Source organism: Equus przewalskii, chromosome X (assembly GCF_037783145.1).
Source record: "Equus przewalskii isolate Varuska chromosome X, EquPr2, whole genome shotgun sequence".
Taxonomy (NCBI): domain Eukaryota; kingdom Metazoa; phylum Chordata; class Mammalia; order Perissodactyla; family Equidae; genus Equus; species Equus przewalskii.
In genome coordinates this window covers 57,836,574-57,860,993 of record NC_091863.1, presented here as the reverse complement: position 1 = coordinate 57,860,993, position 24,420 = coordinate 57,836,574, and the positions used below count along the sequence as shown (strand labels likewise).

Sequence of the window (24,420 nt, the reverse complement as noted above, 5' to 3'; positions counted from 1 at the left end):
GAAAAATATCAAATAAACAATTTAGCAGTACACCTGAAAGAACTAGAAAAAGAACAAATGTAAAAGTCATTAGAAGGAAGGAAATAATAAATATCAGAGCAGAAATACATGAAATAGAGGCCAAAATGACAACAGAAAAGATTAGTGAAACTAAGAGCTGGTTCTTTGAAAAGATAAACAAAATTGATAAGCTTTTAGCTAGACTCACTAAGAAAAACGAAGGCTCAAATAAGTAAAATCAGAAGCAAAAGAGGAGAAATTACAACAGATGCCACAGAAACACAAAAGATTATAAGAGAATACTATGAAAAACTGTACCACAATAAATTGGATAATGTAGAAGAAATGGATAAATTCTTAGAATCATACAACTTTCAAAAACTGAATCAATAAGAAATAGAGAATCTGAAAAGACCAATCACTAGCAAGGAGATTGAAACAATAGTCAGAAACCTCCCCTAAAAACAAATGTGCAAGACCATATACCTTCTCCGATGAATTCTACCAAAGATTCAAAGAATGCTTAATACCTATTCTTCTCAAACTGTAACAAAAAATTGACTAGGATGGGACATTTCTGAAGTCATTTTATGAGGCCAGCCTTACCCTGATACCAAAACCAGAAAAGCACAACACACAAAAGAATTACAGGCCAATGTTGCTGATGAGCGTAGATGCAAAAATTCTCAATGAATATTAGCAAATCGAATACAACAATACATTAAAAGGATCATACACCATGATCAAGTGGGATTTATTCCAGGTATTCACGGAGGGTTCAACATCTGCAAATCAATCAGCGTGACACCCCACATTAATAAAATGAAGAATAAAACTCACATGATCGTCTCATTAGATGCAGAGAAAGCATTTGACAAAATTGTAACATCCATTTCTGATAAAAACTCTCAATAAAATGGGCATAGAAGGGGGCCAGCCCAGTGGTGCAGTGGTTAAGTTTGCACGTTCTGATTTGGCGGCCCGAGGTTCACCAGTTTGGATCCCGTGTGTGAACCTACACTCTGCTTGTCAAGCCATGCTGTGGCAGGCATCGCACATAAAATAGTGGAAGATGGGCATGGATGTTAGCTCAGGGCCAGTCTTCCTCAGCAAAAAGAGCAGGATTCACGGCAAACGTTAGCTCAGGGCTAATCTTCCTCAAAAAAAAGGGCATAGAAGGAAAATACCTCAACATAATAAAGGCCGTATATGACAAAGCCACAGCCAACATCATACTTAATGGTGAAAAACTGAAAGCCATGCCTCTGAGAACAGGAACAAGACAAGGTTGCCCACTCTCACCACTGCTATTCAACCTAGTAACTGGAGGTTTTGCCCAGACCAGTTAGGCAAGAAAAGGAAGTAAAAGGTATCCAAATTGGAAAGGAAGTAGTAAAACTCTCGCTGTTTGCTGATGACATGATTCTATATATAGAAAACCTAAAGAAGCCACCAGAACACTGTTGGAATTAATGAACAAATACAGTTGCAGGGTCCAAAATCAACATACAAATATCAGTTGCATTTCTATACACTAACCTGAAAGAGAAATCAAGAAAACAATCTCATTTACAATCACAACAAAAAGAATGAAATACATATAATAAACTCAACCAAGGAGGTGAAAGACCTGTACGTGGGAAACTATAAGGCATTGTTGAAAGAAATTGAAGAAGACACAAAGAAATGGATAGATTTTCTGCTCATGGATTCGAAGAATTAACATAGTTAAATGTCCATACTTCCTAAAGAAATCCACAGGTTCCATGCAATCCCTATGAAAATTCCAGTAACGTTTCTCTTAGAAATAGAACAAAGAATCCTAAAATTTATATGAAACAACAGAAGACCCTCGGATAGCCAAAGCAGTCCTGATTAAAAAGAACAAAGCTGGAGGCATCATAATCCCTGATCTCAAAGTATACTACAAAGCTATAATAACCAAAACAGCATTGTACTGTCAGAGAAACATACACACAGATCAGTGGAACAGAATTTAGAGCCCAGAAATAAACCCACACATTTATGGACAGCTGATTTTGACAAAGGAGCCAAGAACATATAATGGAAAAAGGAAAATGACTTCAATAGATGGTGTTGGGAACACTGGACAGCCACATGCAAAAGAATGAAAGTAGACCATTATCTTACACCGTACACAAAAATTGGCTCAATATGGATTAAAGACTTTGGTTTTAAGACCTGACACCATAAAACTCCTCCGAGAAAACATAGGCAGTATGGTCTTTGACAGCGGTCTTAGTAGTATCTCTTCGAATATGTCTCCTCAGGCAAGGGAAACAAAGGAAAAAATAAACAAATAGGACTATATCAAACTAAAAAGCTTCTGCACAGCAAAGGAAACCATCAACGAAACAAAAAGACATCTTACCATTTGGGAGAAGATATTTGCAAGTCATACATCCAATGAGGGCTAATAAACAAAATAAATAAAGTACTCATACAACTCAACAACAAAAAAATAAATAACCCAATCAAAAAATGGGCAGAGGATCTGAATAGACATCTTTCCAGTGAAGGCATACAGATGGTGAACAAACACGTGAAGAGATGTTCAACATCTCTAATTGTTAGGGAGATGCAAATCAAAACTACAATGAGATATCACCTCACATCCATCAGGATGGCTTTTACAAAGACAAGAAATAACAAGTGTTGGAGAAAATGTCAAGAAAAGGGAACCCTTGTGCACTGCTGGTGGGGAATGTAAATTGGCTCAGCCACTATGGAAAACAGTATGTAGTAGTATTAAGAATAGAACTGCCATACAATCAAGCTATTCCACTTCTGGGTATTTATCCAAAGAATATGAAAGCACTGATTTGAAAGATATATGTTCCCCTCTGTTCATTGCAGCATTATTTACAATAACCAAGAGATGGAAATAACTTAAGTGCCCACAAACAGATGAGTGGATAAAGAAGATAACATAAGAAAGATGAAATCTTGCTATTTGCAACAACATGGATAGATCTTGAGGTCAGGCAGAGAAAGACAAACATTGTATGATTTCACCCATGTGGAAGAATGAAAAAAAAAAATGACAACCAAACAAATACATAGATACGGAAAACAGATGGGTGGTTACCAGAGGGAAGGGAGGTGGGGGGAGGGGGAAATGAGTAAAAGGAGTCTTTTGTACTGTGGCAGATGGAAAGTAGAATTTTGGTTGTGAACACAATTTAGTGTATACAGAAGCCGAATTATAATGATGTACGCCTGAAATCTATATCGTGTTATAAACCAGTGTTACCTCAATAAAAAAAGCAACTATACTTTTCAGCATTTCATGTTTTTGTCATCTTATGTATTTAAAGCAATTCAGGAAGATAGTCCTGTTTTCAGTACAATATGAACAGTTTTATTTCTTTTGCTCTTTAGTGAATAAAATGACTAAAAGAGACTAGAAAAATAGTTTGCTGAACCTTAGGAAGAATAAGCGTAATATAAAACGACCTTTTATAATCTGTGTTGGCCTGGGTTTCTTATATGTTGACAGTTTCTCCCCGATTCATTGCTGTGCAAATCTAATTGAAGTTATGTAACTTTTCCTCCTCAAAATGAATTAAATTTTTTTCTTATTATGTGTGAACTACCGAAAATACAAGCAAGCAAAAGGAAAAATGTAAAAAATCGTCAATGATTCCATCTACTCACAGCTATTGATATTAACACTTTGGGGGGTATTGCTTTCCTGATCTGTTTGTGTACATGTGTAAACTTATACACATATCACATTTTTTTTCATGAAAACTAGGTTTTGTACTTTGTTTTTTTAACCTAATGTGTTTCTTTGTCACTACATATATTTCTGTATGGCTGTATTTTGTTGTATGCAGTCACTGTAATTTGTTTACATGGTTCTTCTCTCTTGATTATTTAGGCTGTTTCCAGTTTTTTCCCTATTATTACAGCAAGGGAATAAACATCTTTACAGCTAAATTTTTCATTCCCTTGCTCAATAAATATTTGTTGAGTAGCTACTGTATGTCAACCACTGTATTTGGTATTGGGTTACAACAGTGACCACAAAACAAAGTTACTACTCATATGAAATTTAAATTCTAGTAAGAGAACAGATGGTAATCAGATAATCACACTGTTCTATATGTAGTTTATAACTGAAATGGATACTCTGAAAGAAAGGAATACTGTTCTGTGAGAGGATACAGCTGAGGATCCTGACTGGGGATAGAGAAGACCTCATTAAGGAAATACTGGTTGAGCTGGCAGTTAACTAGTTGGAAGAGATTGCAGAGAGAGATTATTCCAGACAGAGTGAATGGTATTGTGCAAGGGCCCTGAGGCAGGAGGGATTATGGCATATTTGAGGAACCGAAATAAAGCCACTGTGGCATGAATACTTAAAGCTGTGGTATAAGAGATTGCTAGAGAGGTAGTCAGGGACTAGGCCAAGCAGAGCCTCGTAAGTCATGTTATGCACTTTGTTCTTTATCCTAAGAGTGATAGGATCCACTGAAGGGATTTAAGCTGGGAGTTATGTCTGATGCAAGGTGAACTAATGGACAGGGAGCAGAGTGGGGGCAGGGAGATCAGTTAGGAAGTTGTTGCAGTGCTTTAGGTGAGAAGTGATGATAGCTTGGTTTAGTTGGTGGTGAAAGTACAAAGAAGTACACAGATTGAAGAGACTTGTAGGAAGTAAGATTGATTCAACTTGGAGCATACTCTTAAGTATTTTTTTAAAGTGAAATTCTTGAGACAAAGGGCAGAATTATTTTAAAAGTTTATGGTAGATATCAAATTGCTTTCCAAAAAGATTGTTTTGGTGTACTCTCCCATTAACAGTGTATTAGAGTACTCATTTCTATACACGTTCACCAACGAGTGTTAACTTTTTTTGTTTTCTTTTCAATACCTTTTCCAGAAATGGATACTTCAGTTTTTGAAATGGGGATTATTTTACCAACTATAATAATATGGTAGTTTTGGAATATATATGTATTTATCTTCTTTCTTTGGCTTTAGGAAGTATGATTTTGATTTTGAATGTTCTGCCAATAAAAGCTGAAACTGAAACAAACAGATTCAATGAGAATGTTGCCTTGGGAAAAAGAAAAATGTAAGCTAGATTTAGGTCAGATTAAGCATGACTGGAAAATTACATTTTTGTTGAAACTTTTAATAACTCAATCCCTGTTATATATAGTCAACGCTAAGACTCCTACTTTCCTAAACACTGTATTGTAACTCTGCTCTATCATGAGTAGGTCTCCAGACTATTTTAAATAACCATACTGAAAGAGCCCAGAAGTATGTAAAGATTTTGACCACAAAGATGGAAATAGGGAAATGTTTCTTAAATTTTATGTAATGTTTTGATAGCTTAATAGATAAGAAATAAATGTATAGTACATGTCCCCTTGCCCTCACTGAATAACTTTTTGGCAGTATGAGGATGGCTATAGTTGGAAGTGAGAAATAAGTAGCTTTTTAAAAGCAATTGAAATAGTTTTTTTCTCCAAAATAGTTTGAGATTGAAAGATAATTGACCTTAGATTAAGAATAAAAGTTCTGTTTGTAATGTTTTCATATTTTTATCAAATATTTGCTTGATTCTGCATTATTGAAATATAGTTATATTTGAAATGTCATGTTACTTACTGCTTTGTTTTCTTTCTTTCAACAGTTAAAAGATGTTGATAGTCGGAAAATCATAAAAGCAATGCTTTCTTATGTGTGGCCCAAGGACAGGCCAGATCTACGAGCTAGGGTTGCCATTTCTCTGGGATTTTTAGGTGGCGCAAAGGTAAGAATGGGAGAAATTATGCGTTGTTGCTATAACTAAGAAATACTATGACATTTTGTAGTAATGAAACTGGGCTGGTATAAACTACTTTTGGGCGATCATTGTTAACTTTTAGGACCCTCATTTACATAGCTTTTTTTATGCACTTAGCAGAAATTATATGGTAATGCCCAATTTATCTGTGGATCTGACTTCTAACAGACTCAACTTAATGGAGTTCACTCCTGAAACTAGTGTAAGATACAGGATCGTTGGTTGTAACAAAGCATGAGGAACTTTTCAAAGGAAGCTCCTGAGAACACTGTTGGCTCTTATTTAATACATAAATAAATAAATAAATAAATAAAACAGCCACAGAAGCTGGACATTTTGGTACCATTCAGTATAGGGGCCTTCTACATCTTAGCAGCCGCCTCTGTTTATCACTGTACTTTAACACATTTTAATAAAGCAAAGATATAATAATGACTTTTAGCTTTCAAGAAAAAAAATCTTGTTTTCAATTTATTCAAATTTTAAAGTCAGTGAATTATATATCTGTAGGTACAGTATATAGTCATGGTACATATATAGTTTGAAGTCAGACATCCTGGTCTCTGCCACTTACTAAATTTGCAACCTTGGGCAAATTGCTTAGTCTCTGTGACTCAGTTTCTCAATTTGTAAAAGAGAGTTGTTATAAGGATTAAATAATATATAAAAGGTTTAGAACAATGCTGGTACATAGTAAAACATAATATATATGTTAAAAATAAGTAAATTTAGATTTCCATCAGAAATATGGTTTAAAAAAAGTGCTCAAAAGTGTAAATGAGGGTTGGCTATAATTTGGTTATCACTCTTACGTATAAGGGTAAATACTGTATATTGTTTTAGAACCCACGTCTTATCACTTACTTCTTCTCTATATCACTTATGTTCCCTTTTATTTACTCATTCTTTTCCCTACCCTGAAAATGTTTATTGAGAACTTGTCATACAAAGTACTGTTTTTGGCCCTGCAGGGTATTTAAATATAAATAAAGCACATTTCTTCTCTCAAATCATGCAGGATAGGACAAGTTTTATTTTATTGCCATAATACAAAGTAGGACATAAATGATTTAAAAGAAGTACAAGTCAAGTGTCCAGAGGTTTCAAAGGAAAGAACCACCAAGATAAGGAGTCAGGAAATGTTTCACAGAGGAGGTGCTGTCTGAGTTAGGCCTGGATTGATTAAGGAGGATTCTTAGAGGTATAGGAGTAACGTGAACAAGATGAGAGAAAACGGATAGTATGTGTGGAGAAGTGAGTAGTCCATCCTTGTTCCAGCGAGGGGATAATGTTTTAGAGGAATTAGTAGTAGTCTTAGAAAGATAGATAGAGCTCCTAATGTGAAATACCTTAACTGTAAAATAAAAATTTAATTATGTTGGAAGTAGGAACCTCTGTTCTGAGTAAAAGAGTAATAATGTTAGAGCTGTACTTTAGGAAATTTATCTGACCCTGTAGTGTAAGATGGATTAGGGTAGTGAGAGACCTAAACTAGGGACACCTTTTATTTTTGTTTCATGCATTCAATTTAGCAAATATTTATTGACCAGTTATGAGGCTAATATAATAGTCTAGATGAGAAGTAATAGCAGTTTGTACTGGAGTGGTGGTAGAGATGGTAATATGGAGGGAAAAAATGCCAGAGATATTGTGAGGTAAGGGAGGTAGAGTCAGTAAGACTTAGCCACAGATCATATATTAGAAGTAAAAGAGAAATAGGATTCAAAGATGATGCCGAGAATGATAATGCCTTTAACAGAAGTAGGTGGTAAGACAGGAGGTCTTGTTTGGGAAGGTGAAAATTTTGGTTTTGGGTATGTTAAGTTTGAGGTGCTAGTGGAACATCGAGACAGCTGGTAATACAAAATGCAAGACAGGCTCAGGAAGGAGCCCAGGGCTAGAGAGATTAGGAGGTGATAGTTGAAATAATGCAGATTAGTGGATTCACCAAGGAAAAGAACAGATATAGAAGACGACTACAGACAGAATCTGTGATAAATGTGTTCCTGTAGATAAACCTGTTATAAATGTAGGGAAGTAAAGTAAACAGTAGTGGAAACAGGGAATAAGTGATGGGAGAGTAAAACCAAAACAATGCAGTCAGACTTCGTCCATTTTCTTTTCTCCTTTTTCATCTGTGGGCCCTGTTGAGTACTTTCCCAGTGAACCAGATTCCTTCCCTGGGAGAGGACTTAAATCAAGATATCGAGCAACAGACCAAGAATTCATACTTTATTCCACGTGTTTAAGCCGAACAATTAGAACAATATTACAAATCTAATTTTGGTAGCTAATGTTGAAATTTTTTAAATGTTTATGTTCATATTTAGCATAGTACTTGTTGCTGAATTGTCTTTTACCTACAAATTGCTTAAAGATAAAGATTATTCCAAGCTCTTGTGCAAAGCACAATTAGCAAATTGGCTTTTATTCCTTAATTAGCTGAATGTAAGTACCTTACTGACAAGTTAAAGGCAGATTGTTTCCTGGACTTTCTTTTGAATTGAAGAGAACAGGTTAGAACATGACTAATTAAACTAGTCAAAGGGAGGAGTCTTAAATGATGACGTCTGTATTAGACTTTATTTTTAGAGTGAATTCCAATCCTTGAAAATACAGATTTCTCTTGCTTGGTGACAGGTCAATATCAGGGTGTGAAATCTAGATCAAGCTAACTTCCTTAATGACTGAAATATTTTTAGAAGGCTAATATTTGATTCTTCTGTCAACAAATACTGAGCACCCATAGAATGGAAAGTATAACCTCATATGAACTAATTACAAGTAAACAGAAATGACTATAGAAAAATCAATCCTCAAAAAGTATGTTTCATTCCTTTTGAATCAAGAAGAGGAGGAAATTGTCAGATGTTATAATGAGTGCCTGCTTGTACTTCCAGAGCATATAGGAAAACAGTTTTCTTTTTACAGACTTTAGGAATAACTAAGGAATGTAGAGCATAGTATTAGCATTTAACCATTCCTAACACCGTTTTTCCAGGTTCTATACTGTCAGTTTAAAAATGATCACTCCCAAATTTTTAAAACCTGGTCATTGTTTATTTTTGAGTAGTATTGCAGGTATGATTTATAATTGGTGTGCAAAGATGGATTATTCTCCTTTCTATTCCTTGGCTTCCTATTTTTTCTTCCACCTGATTACATGCTTTGACATATAAGCACTTTGGACCGATCTACGCCCCTTTATACTCTGGTCTCCTCTACCTCCTCCACATACTTCTGGGACCTTTAGGGCAGGGTTGAGGAACCTTCTCAGCTCTAAATGAATGCCACCCAGTCATCTGAGCAGTCTGTGGTGGTTTCATAATGAGGCCTGAGGCATCCATGAGGAAGAAGGAAGACAAAAAGAGAAAAACGTCAAGTGAGAAGAAGACAAAGGAAGGAGGATTTCACGCTTAACATATGGGACGACAGCACACCATCTGCTTGCTTATTTGCCTTTTACTGCTCTTTTGATTCTCAGGGTCTTAAGGCTATCATTGTCTCCAGCAAAGATTTTTAAGATAAACTATATTGTGTAGAGATGCCTTGTGACCCAGAGGAGGTCAAGAGAATGGGTTGGTATTTCTTCTATCCGAGTTGCAGAAATTTTAATATGTTGGAGTTGTGTATAAGATATATTTTAGGGGTTCTGCCACCGAGAGAGACTAAGAGAACACTATTTGCCTTCATTCCTTAAATCTCTCCAAATTGTATTCAGTGCCTTTTCTTACCATCCACACATATATCATAGGAGTATCACATCATCATTAATGTTCATTAATCTGGTAATCTGGGGATTTTGAGATCTTCTAAGGATTTTTTTTTTCCTTTCTTTTTTTGTTTTGTTTTGTTTTTGAGGAAGATTAGCCCTGAGCTAACTACTGCCAATCCTCCTCTTTTTGCTGAGGAAGACTGGCCCTGAATTAACATCCATGCCCATCTTCCTCTACTTTATATGTGGGACGCCTACCACAGCATGGCTTTTGCCGGGTGGTGTCATGTCCTCACCTAGGATCCGAACCAGCGAACCCCAGGCAGCCAAGAAGCAGAACATGCGCACTTAACTGCTGCGCCACCGTGCTGGCCCCTCCTTTCTTTTTTTCTTGAGGAAGATTGGCCCTGAGCTAACATCTGTTGCCAGTCTTCCTTTTTTTTTTTCTTAACTCCCCATAGCCCCTGTACACAGTTGTATATCCTAGTTGTAAGTCATTCCAGTCTTTCTTTGTGGGATGCCACCATAGCATGGCTTGATGAGCAGTGTGTAGGTCCGTGCCCAGGATCTGAACCAGGGAACCCTGGGTTGCCGAAGTGAGGTGCACTAACCCAACTACTCAGCTGCAGGCCTGGCCCCTCTTAGTATTTTTTTTTAATTCAACATTTCTATTAGTATATTATATAACCATGCTAAGACTTAAGGAAAATCTAAAACGTATTTACTGAAATCATCTGATTTCATAAAACAAATGTTTATTTTAATATTATAAAAATGTTTACTCATATTCTCTAACCACTACCATCTTGGGAACCACTTAGTTGAGAGATAAATTGGGGGCACAGAAAATTAAAGTATTGTCAAGTACAAAAAGATATTCTCAATCAATAAGCTATCAGAAATGAAAATTAAACTGTATTTAAAATTATAAAATAATTTCAAGGGAGAGTATGATTTATAAAAATATAATTAATACCCCTTTTCTTCAAGAATGCATCTGTTATGTAAAGTAAGGGATAAGATATGTGTCAGTCCATTTGGACTGCTGTAACAAAATACCATAAACTAGTGGTTCACAGATGTTGTGACCTCACATGATGTAAGGGGTAAGAAGAATCTCTGGGGACTCTTTTAGAAGGGCACTAATCACACTCATGAGGGCTTTGCCCTCATGACCTAATCACCTCCTAAAGACCCCAACTCCAAATACCATTACCCTGGAGGTTAGAATTCAATGTATGAATTTGGGGGTGGTGGGGCACAAACATTCAGACCGCAGTAATATGTATTGAGCAAACATTCGTTGAATGACGATTAGGTAAAAGGTACTGTGCTAGGCAGCTGGGAATACAAAAATGAATAAAACTTGGGCCTTGCCCTCTTGGAGTTGCAGTGTATTGAGGGAAAAAAATATAATGATAAAATATATATTAACATAATATCAACAACCAAAGAGAGTCATAAATGAAGCTATATAGTAGTTCCAAAATTAGGTATTTAGGGAAGGTTTTGTGGAGGAGCTAGAGTTTTCCAGTAAATACCATCTTGATATTTGTAACTTCGAAAGATTCATGGGGGCCGGCCTGGTGGCATAGTGGTTAAGTGCACACACTCCACTTGAGAGGCCTGGGGTTTGCAGGTTTGGATCCTGGGCACAGAACTATACACTACTTCATCCAAGCCGTGCTGTGGCAGCATCCCACATACAAAAATCGACGAGGATTGGCACAGATGTCAGCTCAGGGCCAGTCTTCCTCACCAAAAGTAAAAGATTCATGTACATTTTGCTTAACTTTGATTCTTTAAAATTTTTTTGAAAAGCACATTTTAAAATGAAACAATGTTATATAAAGCCTTTAATTAAGTTGAGAAGTATGGTTTGTATCCTGGAGTATTGTTTTAATTAAAAGACTGTATTTTAGAGGAGTTTTAGGCTTATAGAAAAATTGAGCAGTAACTACTGAGTGTTCCTGTATATCCTTTACCCCCACCTCCAAAAACCAGTCAATTTCTTCTGTTACTAACATCTTGCATTAGTGTAGTTACATTAGTTACAATTGATGAACCAATTACAAAAAAATACGTTATTCTTATTAACTAAGTTCATAGTTTATATTAGGATTCACACTTTGTGTTGTACAGTTGTATGAGTTTGGGGAAATGCATATTGTCATGTATCCACCATTAAAGTATTGTACAGAATTGTATCACTGCCCTAAAAAATACCATGTGTTCCACCTATTCATCTCTCCCTTCGTTCTCCCAAACCCCTGACAACCACTGATCATTTTGTCTCTGTAATTTTACCTTTTCTAGAATGTCATAGACTTGGAATCATGTAGTTTGTAACCCATTTAGACTGACTTCTTTCACTTAGTAATGTGCGTTTCACAGTCACCCATATCTTTCTGTGACTTGATAGTTCATTTCTTTTTATTGCTGAAAAATAATCCATTGTATGGATATACGATAGTGTGTTTATCCATTCTCTGTTGAAAGACATCTTAGTTGCTTCCAGATTTTGGCAATTATAAATAAAGCTGCAATAAACATTTGTGTGCTGGATTTTGTGTGACATAAATTTTCAACTCCTTTGGGTAATTACCAGTGAGTAAAATTGCTAGATTATATGGTAAGACTATGTTTAGTTTTATGAGAAACTGTCAAAATGTCTTCCAAAGTGGCTGTACCATTCTACATTCCAACCAGCAATGAATGAGAGTTTTTGTCACCATTTGGTGTTGTCAGTGTTCTGGATTTTAACCATTCTAATAGATGTGTAGTAGTAGTTCATTTCTGTTCTAATTTGAATTTGCCTAATGATATATGATATTGAGCATCTTTTCATATGCTTATTGGCCATCTGTATATCTTTCTTGGTGAAATGTCTGTCAGGTCTTTTGGCCCTTTTTTAATTGACTTGTTCATCTTTTTATTGTTGAATTTTAAGAGTTCTTTGTATATTTTGGATATCAGTCCTTTATCAGATAGATGTTTTGCAAATATTTTCACTCAATCTGTGACTTGTATTTTCCTTCTCTTAACAGTATCTTTCACAGAACGAAAGTTTTAAATTTTAATGAAGTCCAGCTTATCAATATTTCATGAATTGTGCCTTTAGTGTTGTAGCTAAAGTCATTGCCAAACCAAGGTCACCTAGATTGTCTTTTGTGTTATCTTCTAGAAGTTTTATAGCTTTGTGCTTTACATTTAAGTCTATGATCCATTTGGAGTTAATTTTTGTGGAAGGTGTGAAGTCGTTATCTAGATTCTTTTTTCTTTTGCACATTTAGTTGTTTCAGCACCATTTTTTGAAAAGACTATCCTTTCAACACTGGGTTGCCTTTGCTCCTTTGTCAAAGATCAGTTGACTATATTTGTGTATATTTGTCTATTTCTGGACACTCTGTTCTGTTCCATTAGTCTATTTGTCTATTCTTTTGCCAGTACTCCACTGTCTTGATTACTGTAGCTTTATGGTAAGTCTTGAAGTCAAGTAATGTGAGACCTCCAACATTGATTTCTTCTTCCACATTGAGTTGGATATTCTGTATCTTTTGCTTTTCTGTTTAAAAATTAGAATCATTTTGTCCATATCTACCAAATTACTTGCTTGGATTTTGGTTGGGATTATGTTGAATATGTAGATCGAGTTTAGGAAGAACTGACATCATGACAATATTGAGTCATTCTACTCATGAACATGAAATATCTCTCCATTCATTTAGTTCTTTGATTTCTTTCATCAGAATTTTGTAGTTTTCCTCATATAGATCTTGTACATGTTTTGTTAGATTTATACCTCATTATTTCTCTTTTTGGTACTAATATCAATGGTGTTATATTTTTAGTTTCAAGTTCCATATTGTTTATTGGAGGTATATAAGAAAGTGATTGACTTCTGTGTATTAACCTTATATAATAGTCCCCCCTTATCTGTGAGGAATTCATTCCAAGGCCCGCAATGGATGCCTGAAACCATGGGTAGTACTGAACCCTATACATACTGTTTTTTCCTATACATACAAACCTATGGTAAAGTTTACTTTATAAATTAGGCAAGGTAAGAGATTAAGAACAAATAATAATAAAATAGAACAATTATAACTATAATGAAAGTTATGTGAATGTGGTCTCTCTCTCTCAAAATATCTTATTGTACTGTTCTCACTTTTACCCTTGTGATTATGTGAGATGATACAATGCCTACATGATGAGATGAAATGAGGTGAATGACGTAGGCATTGTGACATGGCATCCCAGGCAGGACAGTGTGGGATGGCATGAGATTTCATCATTCTACTCAGAATGACATGCAATTTAAAACTTATGAATTGTTTATTTCTGGAATTTTCCATTTAATATTTTCAGACTGCAGTTGACCATGGGTAACTGAAATTGCAGAAAACAAAATTGTGAATAAGGGGGGGACTACTGTATCCTGCAACCTTACTAGAGTTGCTTATTAGTTTCAGGAGTGTTTTTGTTAATTCTTTTGGGTTTTCTGCCTACATAATCATATCTACAAAGGCAGTTTTATTTCCTCCTTCCTAATATGTATACTTTTTATTTTATTTTCTGGTCTTATTGCATTAGCTAGGACTTCTAGTACCAGGTTAAACAAGAGTGGTAAGAGAGGACATCCTTGCCTTGTTCCTGATCTTAGGGACATATAATTTCTCATTATTAAGTATATTTTTAGCTGTAGGCTTTTTTGTAGATGCTCTTAATTAAGTTGAGGAAGTTCCCCTCTATTCCTAGTTTGCTTAGAGTTTATATCATGAATAGGTGTTGGATTTTGTCTAGTGCTTTTTTTTGCATATATTGATATCAAATGATATTTTTTCTTTAGACTACTGATATGATGGATTACATTAATTGATTTTCAAATGTTGAACCAGCCGTGCATACCTGGAATAAATTCCTCTTAGTTGTGTATAACTATTTTTATACGTTATTGGATTTGATGTCCTAGTATTTTGGTGAGAATTTTCTATGTTCATGAGAGACAGTGGTCTGTAGTTTTCCTCTCTTGCAATATCTTTGTCTGGTTTTGGTATTAGGGTAATGCTTGTTTCATAGAATGAGTTAGGAACTATTCCCTCTATCTCTGTTTTCTGGAAGAGGTGATCTACAAATTGTTTAAGTACTTTGTCCAGTTGTCTTTTCTCCTTGTTTTACCTTGCTTATCTAATCTCCCTTTAGTGCTCTTGTTCTTTATTTTCTTTCTTTCTTTCTGATCCTTTTGGGACTAGAGAGGTAATTAAAGAATGAAATTCTCTTTTACTTGTTCACATATATTGGGTCCTTGCTGGCAGCACTAGTTATAGAGCCCTTAATTGTCAGAGGCTGCTGTGGAAGAGATTAATTATTGAGGAAGTTAGGTATTAAAAGGTCTGGAAGAATTAGGTTTCTCAGATGACATAGACAGTACTTTGATGACTAAGAAGGGATAAATCATTTTAAAATCTGGAATTTGAGACCCTCAGCAAACTGACCATATTGACCGGTAATTTTGGCATCATATAGATTCAGCATACCTTTGGCTGTCCTTTATGGTGATTTTACTTTTTCTTTAATTCTGTTCTTCAATTAGTGTCCCAAATTGTATGTTTTCATGTTAAAGTTAAGTGAATTCAATTTCCTAATGATATACCAGTCTCTGTGAAAACTCAGGAGTTTCACAGATTATTGATGTGATTTAAATTTTTGATCTAGCAAAGAAAAAAGTAGTGTGAGAATAAATCCCTTTATTTCTCTTGTATTTAAGTTAATGGGTACATTGTATTTACAGATGAAATATACCTTTTGTCACATGATTATGTTCTAGTAAAAATAACCAGTTTCTCCATTTTCAGAAAGCAACGGGGGAATGAAACTTCATAGTGAGTCAGTTTTGATTGAAATACACTATCATCTAGCCTTATATTTAGACATCTCCAGCCTCTAGGGAGCCAGGTCTGGTATGAACTGAGACACTGTCTTTATTTTTTAAAATTTGTTTTTAACATAAGCAGTAAAATGCACTCCTTTTGGTACATAGTACTATGATTTTCAACACCTATTTATGTTCATGTAATTACTGCCATAGCCAGGATACAGAAAAGTGCTATCACCCCAAAAATCTCCTTTGTGTAACCCTCTCCAGACCCCTAACTGCTGGGCACCACTGATTTGTCCTCTATAACTATGGTTTTTGTATTTTGAGAATACCATACAAATGGAATCATATAGTATATAATCTTTGGACTAGGCTTCTCTCACTGAGCATAATGCTTTTGTCATTTGTCCAAGATACTGAGTATATCAGAAGTTCATTTGTTTTATTGCTGAGTAGTATTCCATGGTATGGATTTACTAGTTTGTTTCTCCATTCACCCACTGATGGACGTTTGGTTTCTTTCCACCCTTTGGCAATTATAACTAGAGTTCCTGTAACATTCAGGTACAGGTTTTTGTGTGGACCTGAGTTTTTATTTCTCTAGGAATAGAATTGCTGGGTCGTGGTAAGTGTGTTTTTAACTCTATAAGAAACTACCAAACTGTTTTCCAGAATGGCTGTTTTTGTCTTCCCACCAATAATGTATGAGAGTTCCGGTTGCTTCTCACTTCTTTCCCACCACCTGGCATTGTCAGGCATATCGTGGTGTCTTGTAGTTTCAATATACATTTCCCTAATGGCTAATGATGTTGAATATCTTTGCCTGTGCTTAGTTGCCATCCGTATATCCACTTTGGTGAAGTGTCTGTTCAGGTGTTTTGTCTATTTTTTAGTTGGGCTGTCTTTTTTTTTACTGTTGAATTTAGTGAGTTATTTATATATTCTGGATATGAGACCTTTCACAGATAGATGATTTGCAACCATGTTGTCCCAATCTGTAGCTTATTTTTTAATTGCCTTAGTCTGTCTTATATAGAACAAAAGTTTTTAATTTGATAGGTTCTAGTTTGTCATTCTTTTCCTTTATGGGTTAGGGTTTGCTTGTTATGTCTAAGAACTCTTCACCTCCTCAGGCTCATCAAGATTTTCTCCCATGTTTTCTTCTAAAAGTTGTATTTTTACCTTTTTCATTTAGATCTATGCTCCATTTTGAGTTAATTGTTGTATCCAGTTTAAGAGAAGGTTCCTTGTTTTGTCCAATTGTTTCTACATGAAGGCTATGCTCTCCCCATTGAATTTCCTTTGTGTCCTATTGCTGCTATAACAACTTATCACAAACTTTGTAGCTTAAAACAGCACAAATTTATTATATTTATGAAGGTCAGAAGTCCAAAATTAGGTTTCACTAAATGAAAATAAAGGCATTTGGCAGGGCTATCCTGCCTCCAGAGGCTCCTGGGGGATGATCTGTTATTTGGCCTTTTCCAGCTTCTACAGGTCACCTGCATTCTTTGGCTCATTGCTCTGTCCTCCATCTTAAAAGCAGCAGCATCTTCAATCTTTCTGACTCTGACTCTTGACTTCTATAGTGATATCTTTTCTCTTGATTTTGACCCTCCTGCTTCCCTCTTATAAAGACCCTTTTGGTTATATTTGGCCCACCAAGGTAATCCAGGATACTCTCCCCAGCTCATGTTCTTCAGTTTAATCGGATCTGCAAAGTCCATTTTGCCATGTAAGGTATCATCTTCACAGGTTCCGGAGATTAGTACATAGAGATTTTAGAGAGCCATTATTCTCTCCACCGTAGTTTTATTTACACACACACACACACACATACACGCGCGCACACACACACACATACATATATGCCATCTTTTCCTGGACTCTGTTGTTTCATCGATCTGTGTGTCTCTGCATTAGTCAACACAACAGTCTTCATTATTGTAGCTTGATAGTAAGTCTTAAAGACAGGAAGTCTGGTTCTTCCAACTTTCTTGTTTTTCAGAATTATTCTGGCTATTCTGCTTTCTTTTCCTCTCCATATAATTTTAGAATAATCTTGTCTATAGCTGGAAGCCAGATGGGTGGTTTTTGTTTTTTTGGTGAGGAAGATTGGCCCTGAGCTAACATCTGTTGCCAATCTTCCTCTTTTGCCTTGGGGAAGACTGTCCCTGAGCTAATATGCATACTGATCTTCCTCTGTTTTGTATGTGGGATGCCACCACAACATGGCTTGATTCGTGGTGTGTAGATCTGTGCCAGGGATCTGAACCCACAATCCCGAGGCTGCCAAAGCAGAGCATACAAACTTAACCACTACGCCACTGGGCCAGCCCCTAGATGGGAGCTTTTAATGGATTCTTATTAAATCTCTAGACTAATTTGTGGGAAATTGACGTCCCTACTACACTGAGTCTTCCAGTTGATGGACATAGTATAGCTCTCCATTTACTTAGATATTCTTGGATTTATTTCATCTGCATTTATAGCTTTCAGCATGCAGACACTGCACATTCTTTGTTAGACCAGTGGTTCCCAGCCAGGGGTGATTTTGCCCCTGAGGGGATATTTGGCAGTAGTATCTGTACACAGTTTGGTTGGTCACAGCTGGATGGGGGATGCTACTAGCGTTTAGTGGGTAGAGGTCAGGGACACTGCTAAACATCCTAAAGTGCACAGAATAACCGCTCCTTTAAGAAAGAATAACCTGAGAGTGACGTCAGCCTCATGGTGGAATGAGCTCTTCCCTTAGACTTTCCCCCCTAAGATACAATGAAAAGGACATTCATATACCGACAGAGGACATCCACACAACACAGAAGATGTCTGAGAGAGCCACACAGCCAAACGTCTGAAGGTGGAGATGCTGGACCCCCCAGAGGAACTGGAAGGAAATAAGGGGACCTCTTCTCCCTCCCCCAACAGCAGCGACCCAGGGCACAGGAGCACACGTGGCTCTGTGAGGAGAGGGCAAGGGGCCACCCTCTGTGGGAACACCTTTGCTCTCCAAGTTCCCTCATAGACCATGGGAACACCCCACATAGAGTTGGCTAAGCTGTCACAGGGTGGCTTTATCAAGCCAGCACCCGAGAAGAGCAGATAACGAGGACAGAGCGAGAATGCCCCTGGTATGGTGCAGGTGAAAGAAGTCACCCTTCAGCCGACCTAGTGCTCCAGCTCAACCGGTTGGCCGGAGTGCCTGTGCGTACATTAGAAAAGCAACAGCTGTGAGCGAGCAAGCCAGGGTCATGGCATGCTCAGAATACACAACTCTTGACCCTCACCCAGTGGCAGCAGGTGGAAGCTGTAACCAAATACTACCACTTTGTGGAGGCACAAATCCATGCCATCAAACAATATGAAAAAATATTTTAATACTCCAGATCAGAAGTACAATAACGAGCACCCAGAAATCAACCCTGAAGCACAGAAATTTATAATCTAAATGACAGAGAATTCAATAAAGCTATCATGAAAAACTCAACAAGTTACAAGGAAATACAGATGGACAGTTCAATGACTTCAAGAACTTCTTCACAAAAGAGATTGAAACTATAAAGAAAAACAAATCAGAAGTGTTGCACATGAAAAACACAATGCATGAGACCAAGAAAAATCTGGATGCCCTAAACAACAGAGGTGATATTATGGAGGATAGAATCAGCACTCTAGAGGATAGAAATATAGAAATGTATCAGATGGAGGAGGAGAGAGAACTAAGACTAAAGAGAAATGAAGAAATTCTCCGAGAAATGTCTGACAATTAGGAAATGCAACATGTGGATTATAGATATTCAAGAAGGAAAAGACAAAGAGAATGGAGTGGAAAGCTTGTTCAAAGAAATAATAGCTGAGAACTTCCCAAACTTGGATAAGGAGCTGGAAATACAAGTGAAAGAAGCTAATAGATCTCCTAATTTCATCAACATAAAAACACCTTCTCCAAGCATATAGGAGTAAAACTGGTAAAAGTCAATGACAAGAAATGTTAAGGGCAGCAAGGCAGAAGAAAATAACTTAGAAGGGAACTCCTATCAGGCATTCAGCGGATTTTTCAGCAGAAACCTCACAGGCTAGGAGAGAGTGGAATGATATATTCAAAATTCTGAAAGATAAAACTTTCAACCAAGAATACTCTATCCAGTGAAAATATCCTTCAGATATGATGATGGAGAAATAAAAACTTTCCCAGATAAACAAAAGCTAAGGGAGTTCATCACCACAAGACCCCACCCCATGCAAGAAATGCTCAAGAAGGCCCTCATACCTGAAAAGGAAGAAAAGGTTTACAAAGTCTTGAGCAAGGAGATAAATAGGTAGACAAAAGAGAAAATTTCAGCTCCCTATCAGAACAGATTAGCAAACAATTATAAAATTAAGGATGAAAGGAAGGAAAACCAAAAATAAATATCATCTCGTCATTTTAACCACAAACTCACATACAAGATGGAACAAGTTCTGACAATAATAACTTCGAAAGAGAAGAGGAAAGAGATGGAATCAGCCAATAAGGAAATAAGAGGCTATCAGAAAATGGGCTATATCATCTACGAGATTTTTTTTTTTGAAGATTGGCACCTGAGCTAACAACTGTGGCCAATCTTTTTCTTTTTTTTTTTTCTGCTGTATCTCCCCAAATCCCCCCTGGTACATAGTTGTATATCCTAGTTGCAGGTCCTTCTAGTTGTGGCATATGGGATGCCAGCTCAACGTGGCCTGACGAGCGGTGCTATGTCTGTGCCCAGGATCCGAACCCTGGGCCACCGCAGCAGAGTGTGCGAACTTAACCACTTGGCCACGGGGCCGACCCCTACGAGATTTTTTATACAAACCTCATGGTAACCACTAAACAAATAATCAGAACAGAGACACAAATGATAAATAAAGAAAAAACTAGGAAGCCCATCATAAAGAACTACCAAACTGAATTGGTGGTACGAGAAATATGGGAAATGCAAAACTGGAAAATGAGCGATAAAATGGCAGCATTAAGACCTCGTGTGTCAGTAATCACTCTAAATGTAACTAGATGGAATTCTTCAATCAAAAAACAGTGGTGGGATGGATTCAAAAACAAGATCCAACAGGCGCTGGCCTGGTGACGCAGCAGTCAAATGCACACGTTACACTTTGGCAGCCCAGGGTTTGCTGGTTCGGATCCCAGGTGCAGACATGGCACCAGTTGGCATGCCATGCTGTGGTAGACATCCCACATATAAAGTAGAGGAAGATGGGCATGGATGTTAGCTTAGGGCCAGTCTTCCTCAGCAAAAAGAGGAGGATTGGCAGCAGTTAGCTCAGGGCTAATCTTCCTCAAGAAAAAAAATAAGACCCAACAATATGCTGCCTCCAGGAAACACATCTCGGCTCTAAAGATAAACACAGGCTCAGAGTGAAGGGATGGAAAACGATGCTCCAAGCTAATGGCATAGAAAAGTAAGCAGCTGTTGCCATACTTGTATCAGACAATGTAGACTTCAAGACAGAACAGGTAATGAGAGACAAACAGGGGCAGTATATAATGATAAAAGGGATACTCTACCAAGAAGATAGAGCACTTATAAATATCTATGCACCCAACACAGGAGCACCAAAGTACATAAAGCAAGTACTAACAAATCAAAAAGGAGATGTTAACAACACAATAATAGTAGGGGACCTAAACACCTGTCTTAGGTCAATGGATAGATCATCCACACAGAAAGTCAACAGGGAAATCGTGGATTTAAATGAAAAACTAGACCAGATGGACTTAATAGATATATATAGAACACTCCATCCAAAAACAACAGAATAGACATTCTTCTAAAGTGCGCATGGAACATTCTCAAGGACAGACCTTATGTTGGGAAAGAAGGCAAGCCTCGATAAATTTAAGATTGAAATCATATCGAATACCTTTTCTGACCATAATGCTATGACACTAGAAATCAACTACAAGAAAAAAGCTAGGAAATTGACAAATGTGTGGAGACTAAACACCATGCTACTGAACAACCAATGGGTCATTGAAGAAATGAAAGGAGAAATCAAAAAATTGGAGACGAATGAGAATCAAAATGCACCATAGCAACTCATATGGGATGCAACAAAAGCAGTCATAACAGGGAAATTCATAGCAATACAGGCCCACCTTAAGAAACAAGAAAAGTCTCAAATAAGCAATGTTAAACTACACCTAACAGAACTAGAAAAGAAAGAACCAACAAAGCCCAAAATCAGCAGAAGGAGGAAAATAATAAAAATTAGAGCAGAAGTAAATGAAATTAAAACCAAAAAAAAAAAAACAGTAGAAGGATCAATGAAACAAAGAGCTGGTTCTTTGCAAAGATAAACAAAATGGACAAACTCCTAGCCAGACTCACTAAGAAAAAAAGAGAGAAGTCTCAAATAAATAAAATTAGAAATGAAGAAGAAAAATTACAATGGACACCACAAAAATACAAAGCATTATAAGAGAATACTATGAAAAACTACATGCCAGCAAAGTGGACAATCAGAAGAAGTGGATAACTTCTTAGACTCATATAAGTTCCCAAAAGTGATCCATGAAGGAAGAGAAAATCTGCATAGATCAATCACAAGTAAAGAGATTGAAACAGTAATCAAAAACCTCCCAAAAATAAAAGTCCATGACCAAATGGCTTCTCTGGAGAATTCTACCAAACAGTCAAAGAAGATTGAATACCTATCCTCAAGATATTTCAAAACATTGAGGTAGCCGGAACACTTCCTAACACATTCTACAAGGCCAACATCACCCTAATACCAAAGTCAGACAAGGACAGCACCAAGAAGGAAAATTTCAGGCAAATATCATGATGAACATAGATGCAGAAATCCTCAACAAAATATTGGCAAACTGAATACAGCAATACATTAAAAAGTTCATACACTATGATCGAGTGGGATTTATACCAGGGACACACGGATGGTTCAACATCCACAAATCAATCAATGTTATACACCACATTAACAAAATGAGGAATAAAAGCCACATGATCATCTCAGTAGACACATAGAAAGCATTTGACAGGATCCAACATCCATTTGTGATAAAAACTCTTAGTAAAATTGGTATAGAATGAGTGCACCTCACCATAATAAAGGCCATATATGACAAACCCAGAGCCGACATTGTACTCAATGGGGAAAAACTGAAAGCTGTCCCTCTGAGAACAGGAACAAGACAGGGGTGCCCACTCTCACCACTCTTATTCAACGTAGTACTGGCAGTTTTTGCCAGAGTAATTAAGCAAGAAAAAGAAAGAAAAGGAGTGCAAATAGGCAGTGAAGAAGTGAAACTCTCACTGTTTGCAGACGACATGATTTTATATATAGGAAACCCTAAGGAATCCATCAGAAAACTATTAGAAATAATCAACAACTACAGCAAAGTTGCAGGGTACAAAATAAACTTGCAAAAATCAGTTGCATTTCTATACTCTATTAACGAACTAACAGAAAGAGAACTCAAGAATACAATCCCATTCACAATCACAGCAAAAAGAGTAAAATATCTAGGAATAAATTTAACCAAGGAGGTGAAAGATATATATAATGAAAACTAAAGAAGTTATTGAAAGAAATCAATAATGACATAAAGAAACAGAAAGATATTGAATGCACATGGATTGCAAGAATAAATATAGTTAAAATGTCCATGCTACTAGAGCAATCTACAGATTCAGTGCAATCCCAATCAGAATCCCAATAATATTCATCATGGAAATAGAACAAAGAATCCTAAGGTTCATATGTAACAAGAGACCCCAAATAGCCAAAGCAATCCTGAGGAAAATAAACAAAGCTGGAGGCATCACAATCCCTGACTTCAAAATATACTACAAAGCTATAGTAATCAAAACAGCATGGTACTGGTACTAAAACAGACACACAGAGCAATGGGACAGAGTTGAAATACCAAGAATAAAACCATACATCCACATAGAGCTAGTCTTCAACGAATGAGGTGAGAACATACAATGGAGCAAGGAAGGTCTCTTCAAAATATGCTGCTGGGAAAACTGGACAGCCACATGTGAAAGAATGAAAGTAGACCATTCTCTTTTGCCATACACAAAAATTAACCCAAAATCGATAAAAGACTTGAATGTAAGACCTGAAACCATACAACTCCTAGAATAAAGTATAAGCAGTACACTCAGTGACATCAGTCTTAGCAGCATCTTTTCGAATACCGTGTCTATTCAGGCAAGGAAAACAAAAGAAAAAAACAAATGGGACTCTATCAGAGTAGAAAGCTTCTTCAAGTCCAAGGAACCAGGAACAAAAGGAAAAGACAACCCACGAACTGGGAGAAAATATTTGCAAGCCATATATCCAACAAGGGGTTAATCTCCAAAATATATAAGGAACTCACACAACTGAAGAACAAAAAACAACCCGATCAAAAAATGGGGAAAGGATATGAACAGACATTTTTCCAAAGAAGATTTAGAGATGGCCAGCAGACACATGAAAAGATACTTGACATCACTAATTTTTAGGGAAATGTATATCAAAACTACAATGAGATCACCTCACACCCTTCAGAATGGCTATAATTAACAAGACAGAAATACCAAGTTTTGTAGAGGATGTGGAGAAAAGGGAACCCTCAGACACTTCTGGTGGGAATGCAAACTAGTGCAGCCGCTATGGAAAACCATATGGAGATTTCTCAAAAAATTGAAAATAGAAATACCATATGACCCAGCTATCCATCACTGCTGGGTATTTATCCAAAGAACTTGTAATGAACAATTCAGAGAGACTTATGTACCCCTATGTTCATTGCAGCCTTATTCACTATAGCCTAGATGTGGAAGCAACCCAAGTGCCCATTGACTGATGAGTGGATAAAGACGACGTGGAATATATATACAGTGGAATACTATTCAGCCATAAAGACAAAATTGTCCCATATGCAACCACATGAATGGACATTGAGGGTATTATGTTAAGCGAAATAAGCCAGACAGAGAAAGACAAATACCA

General features: G+C 36.7%; 1 protein-coding gene across 1 annotated transcript in view; it reads left to right on the top strand.

The window, feature by feature from the left end:
* Positions 1-24,420, top strand: part of ABCB7 (ATP binding cassette subfamily B member 7) — a 113,579-nt gene that overhangs the window by 60,677 nt on the left and 28,482 nt on the right. The window contains exon 4 of the mRNA XM_070605776.1: positions 5,669-5,788. Within this exon, the coding sequence (XP_070461877.1) occupies positions 5,669-5,788 (120 nt within the window). The remainder of the gene's footprint in view (positions 1-5,668; positions 5,789-24,420) is intronic.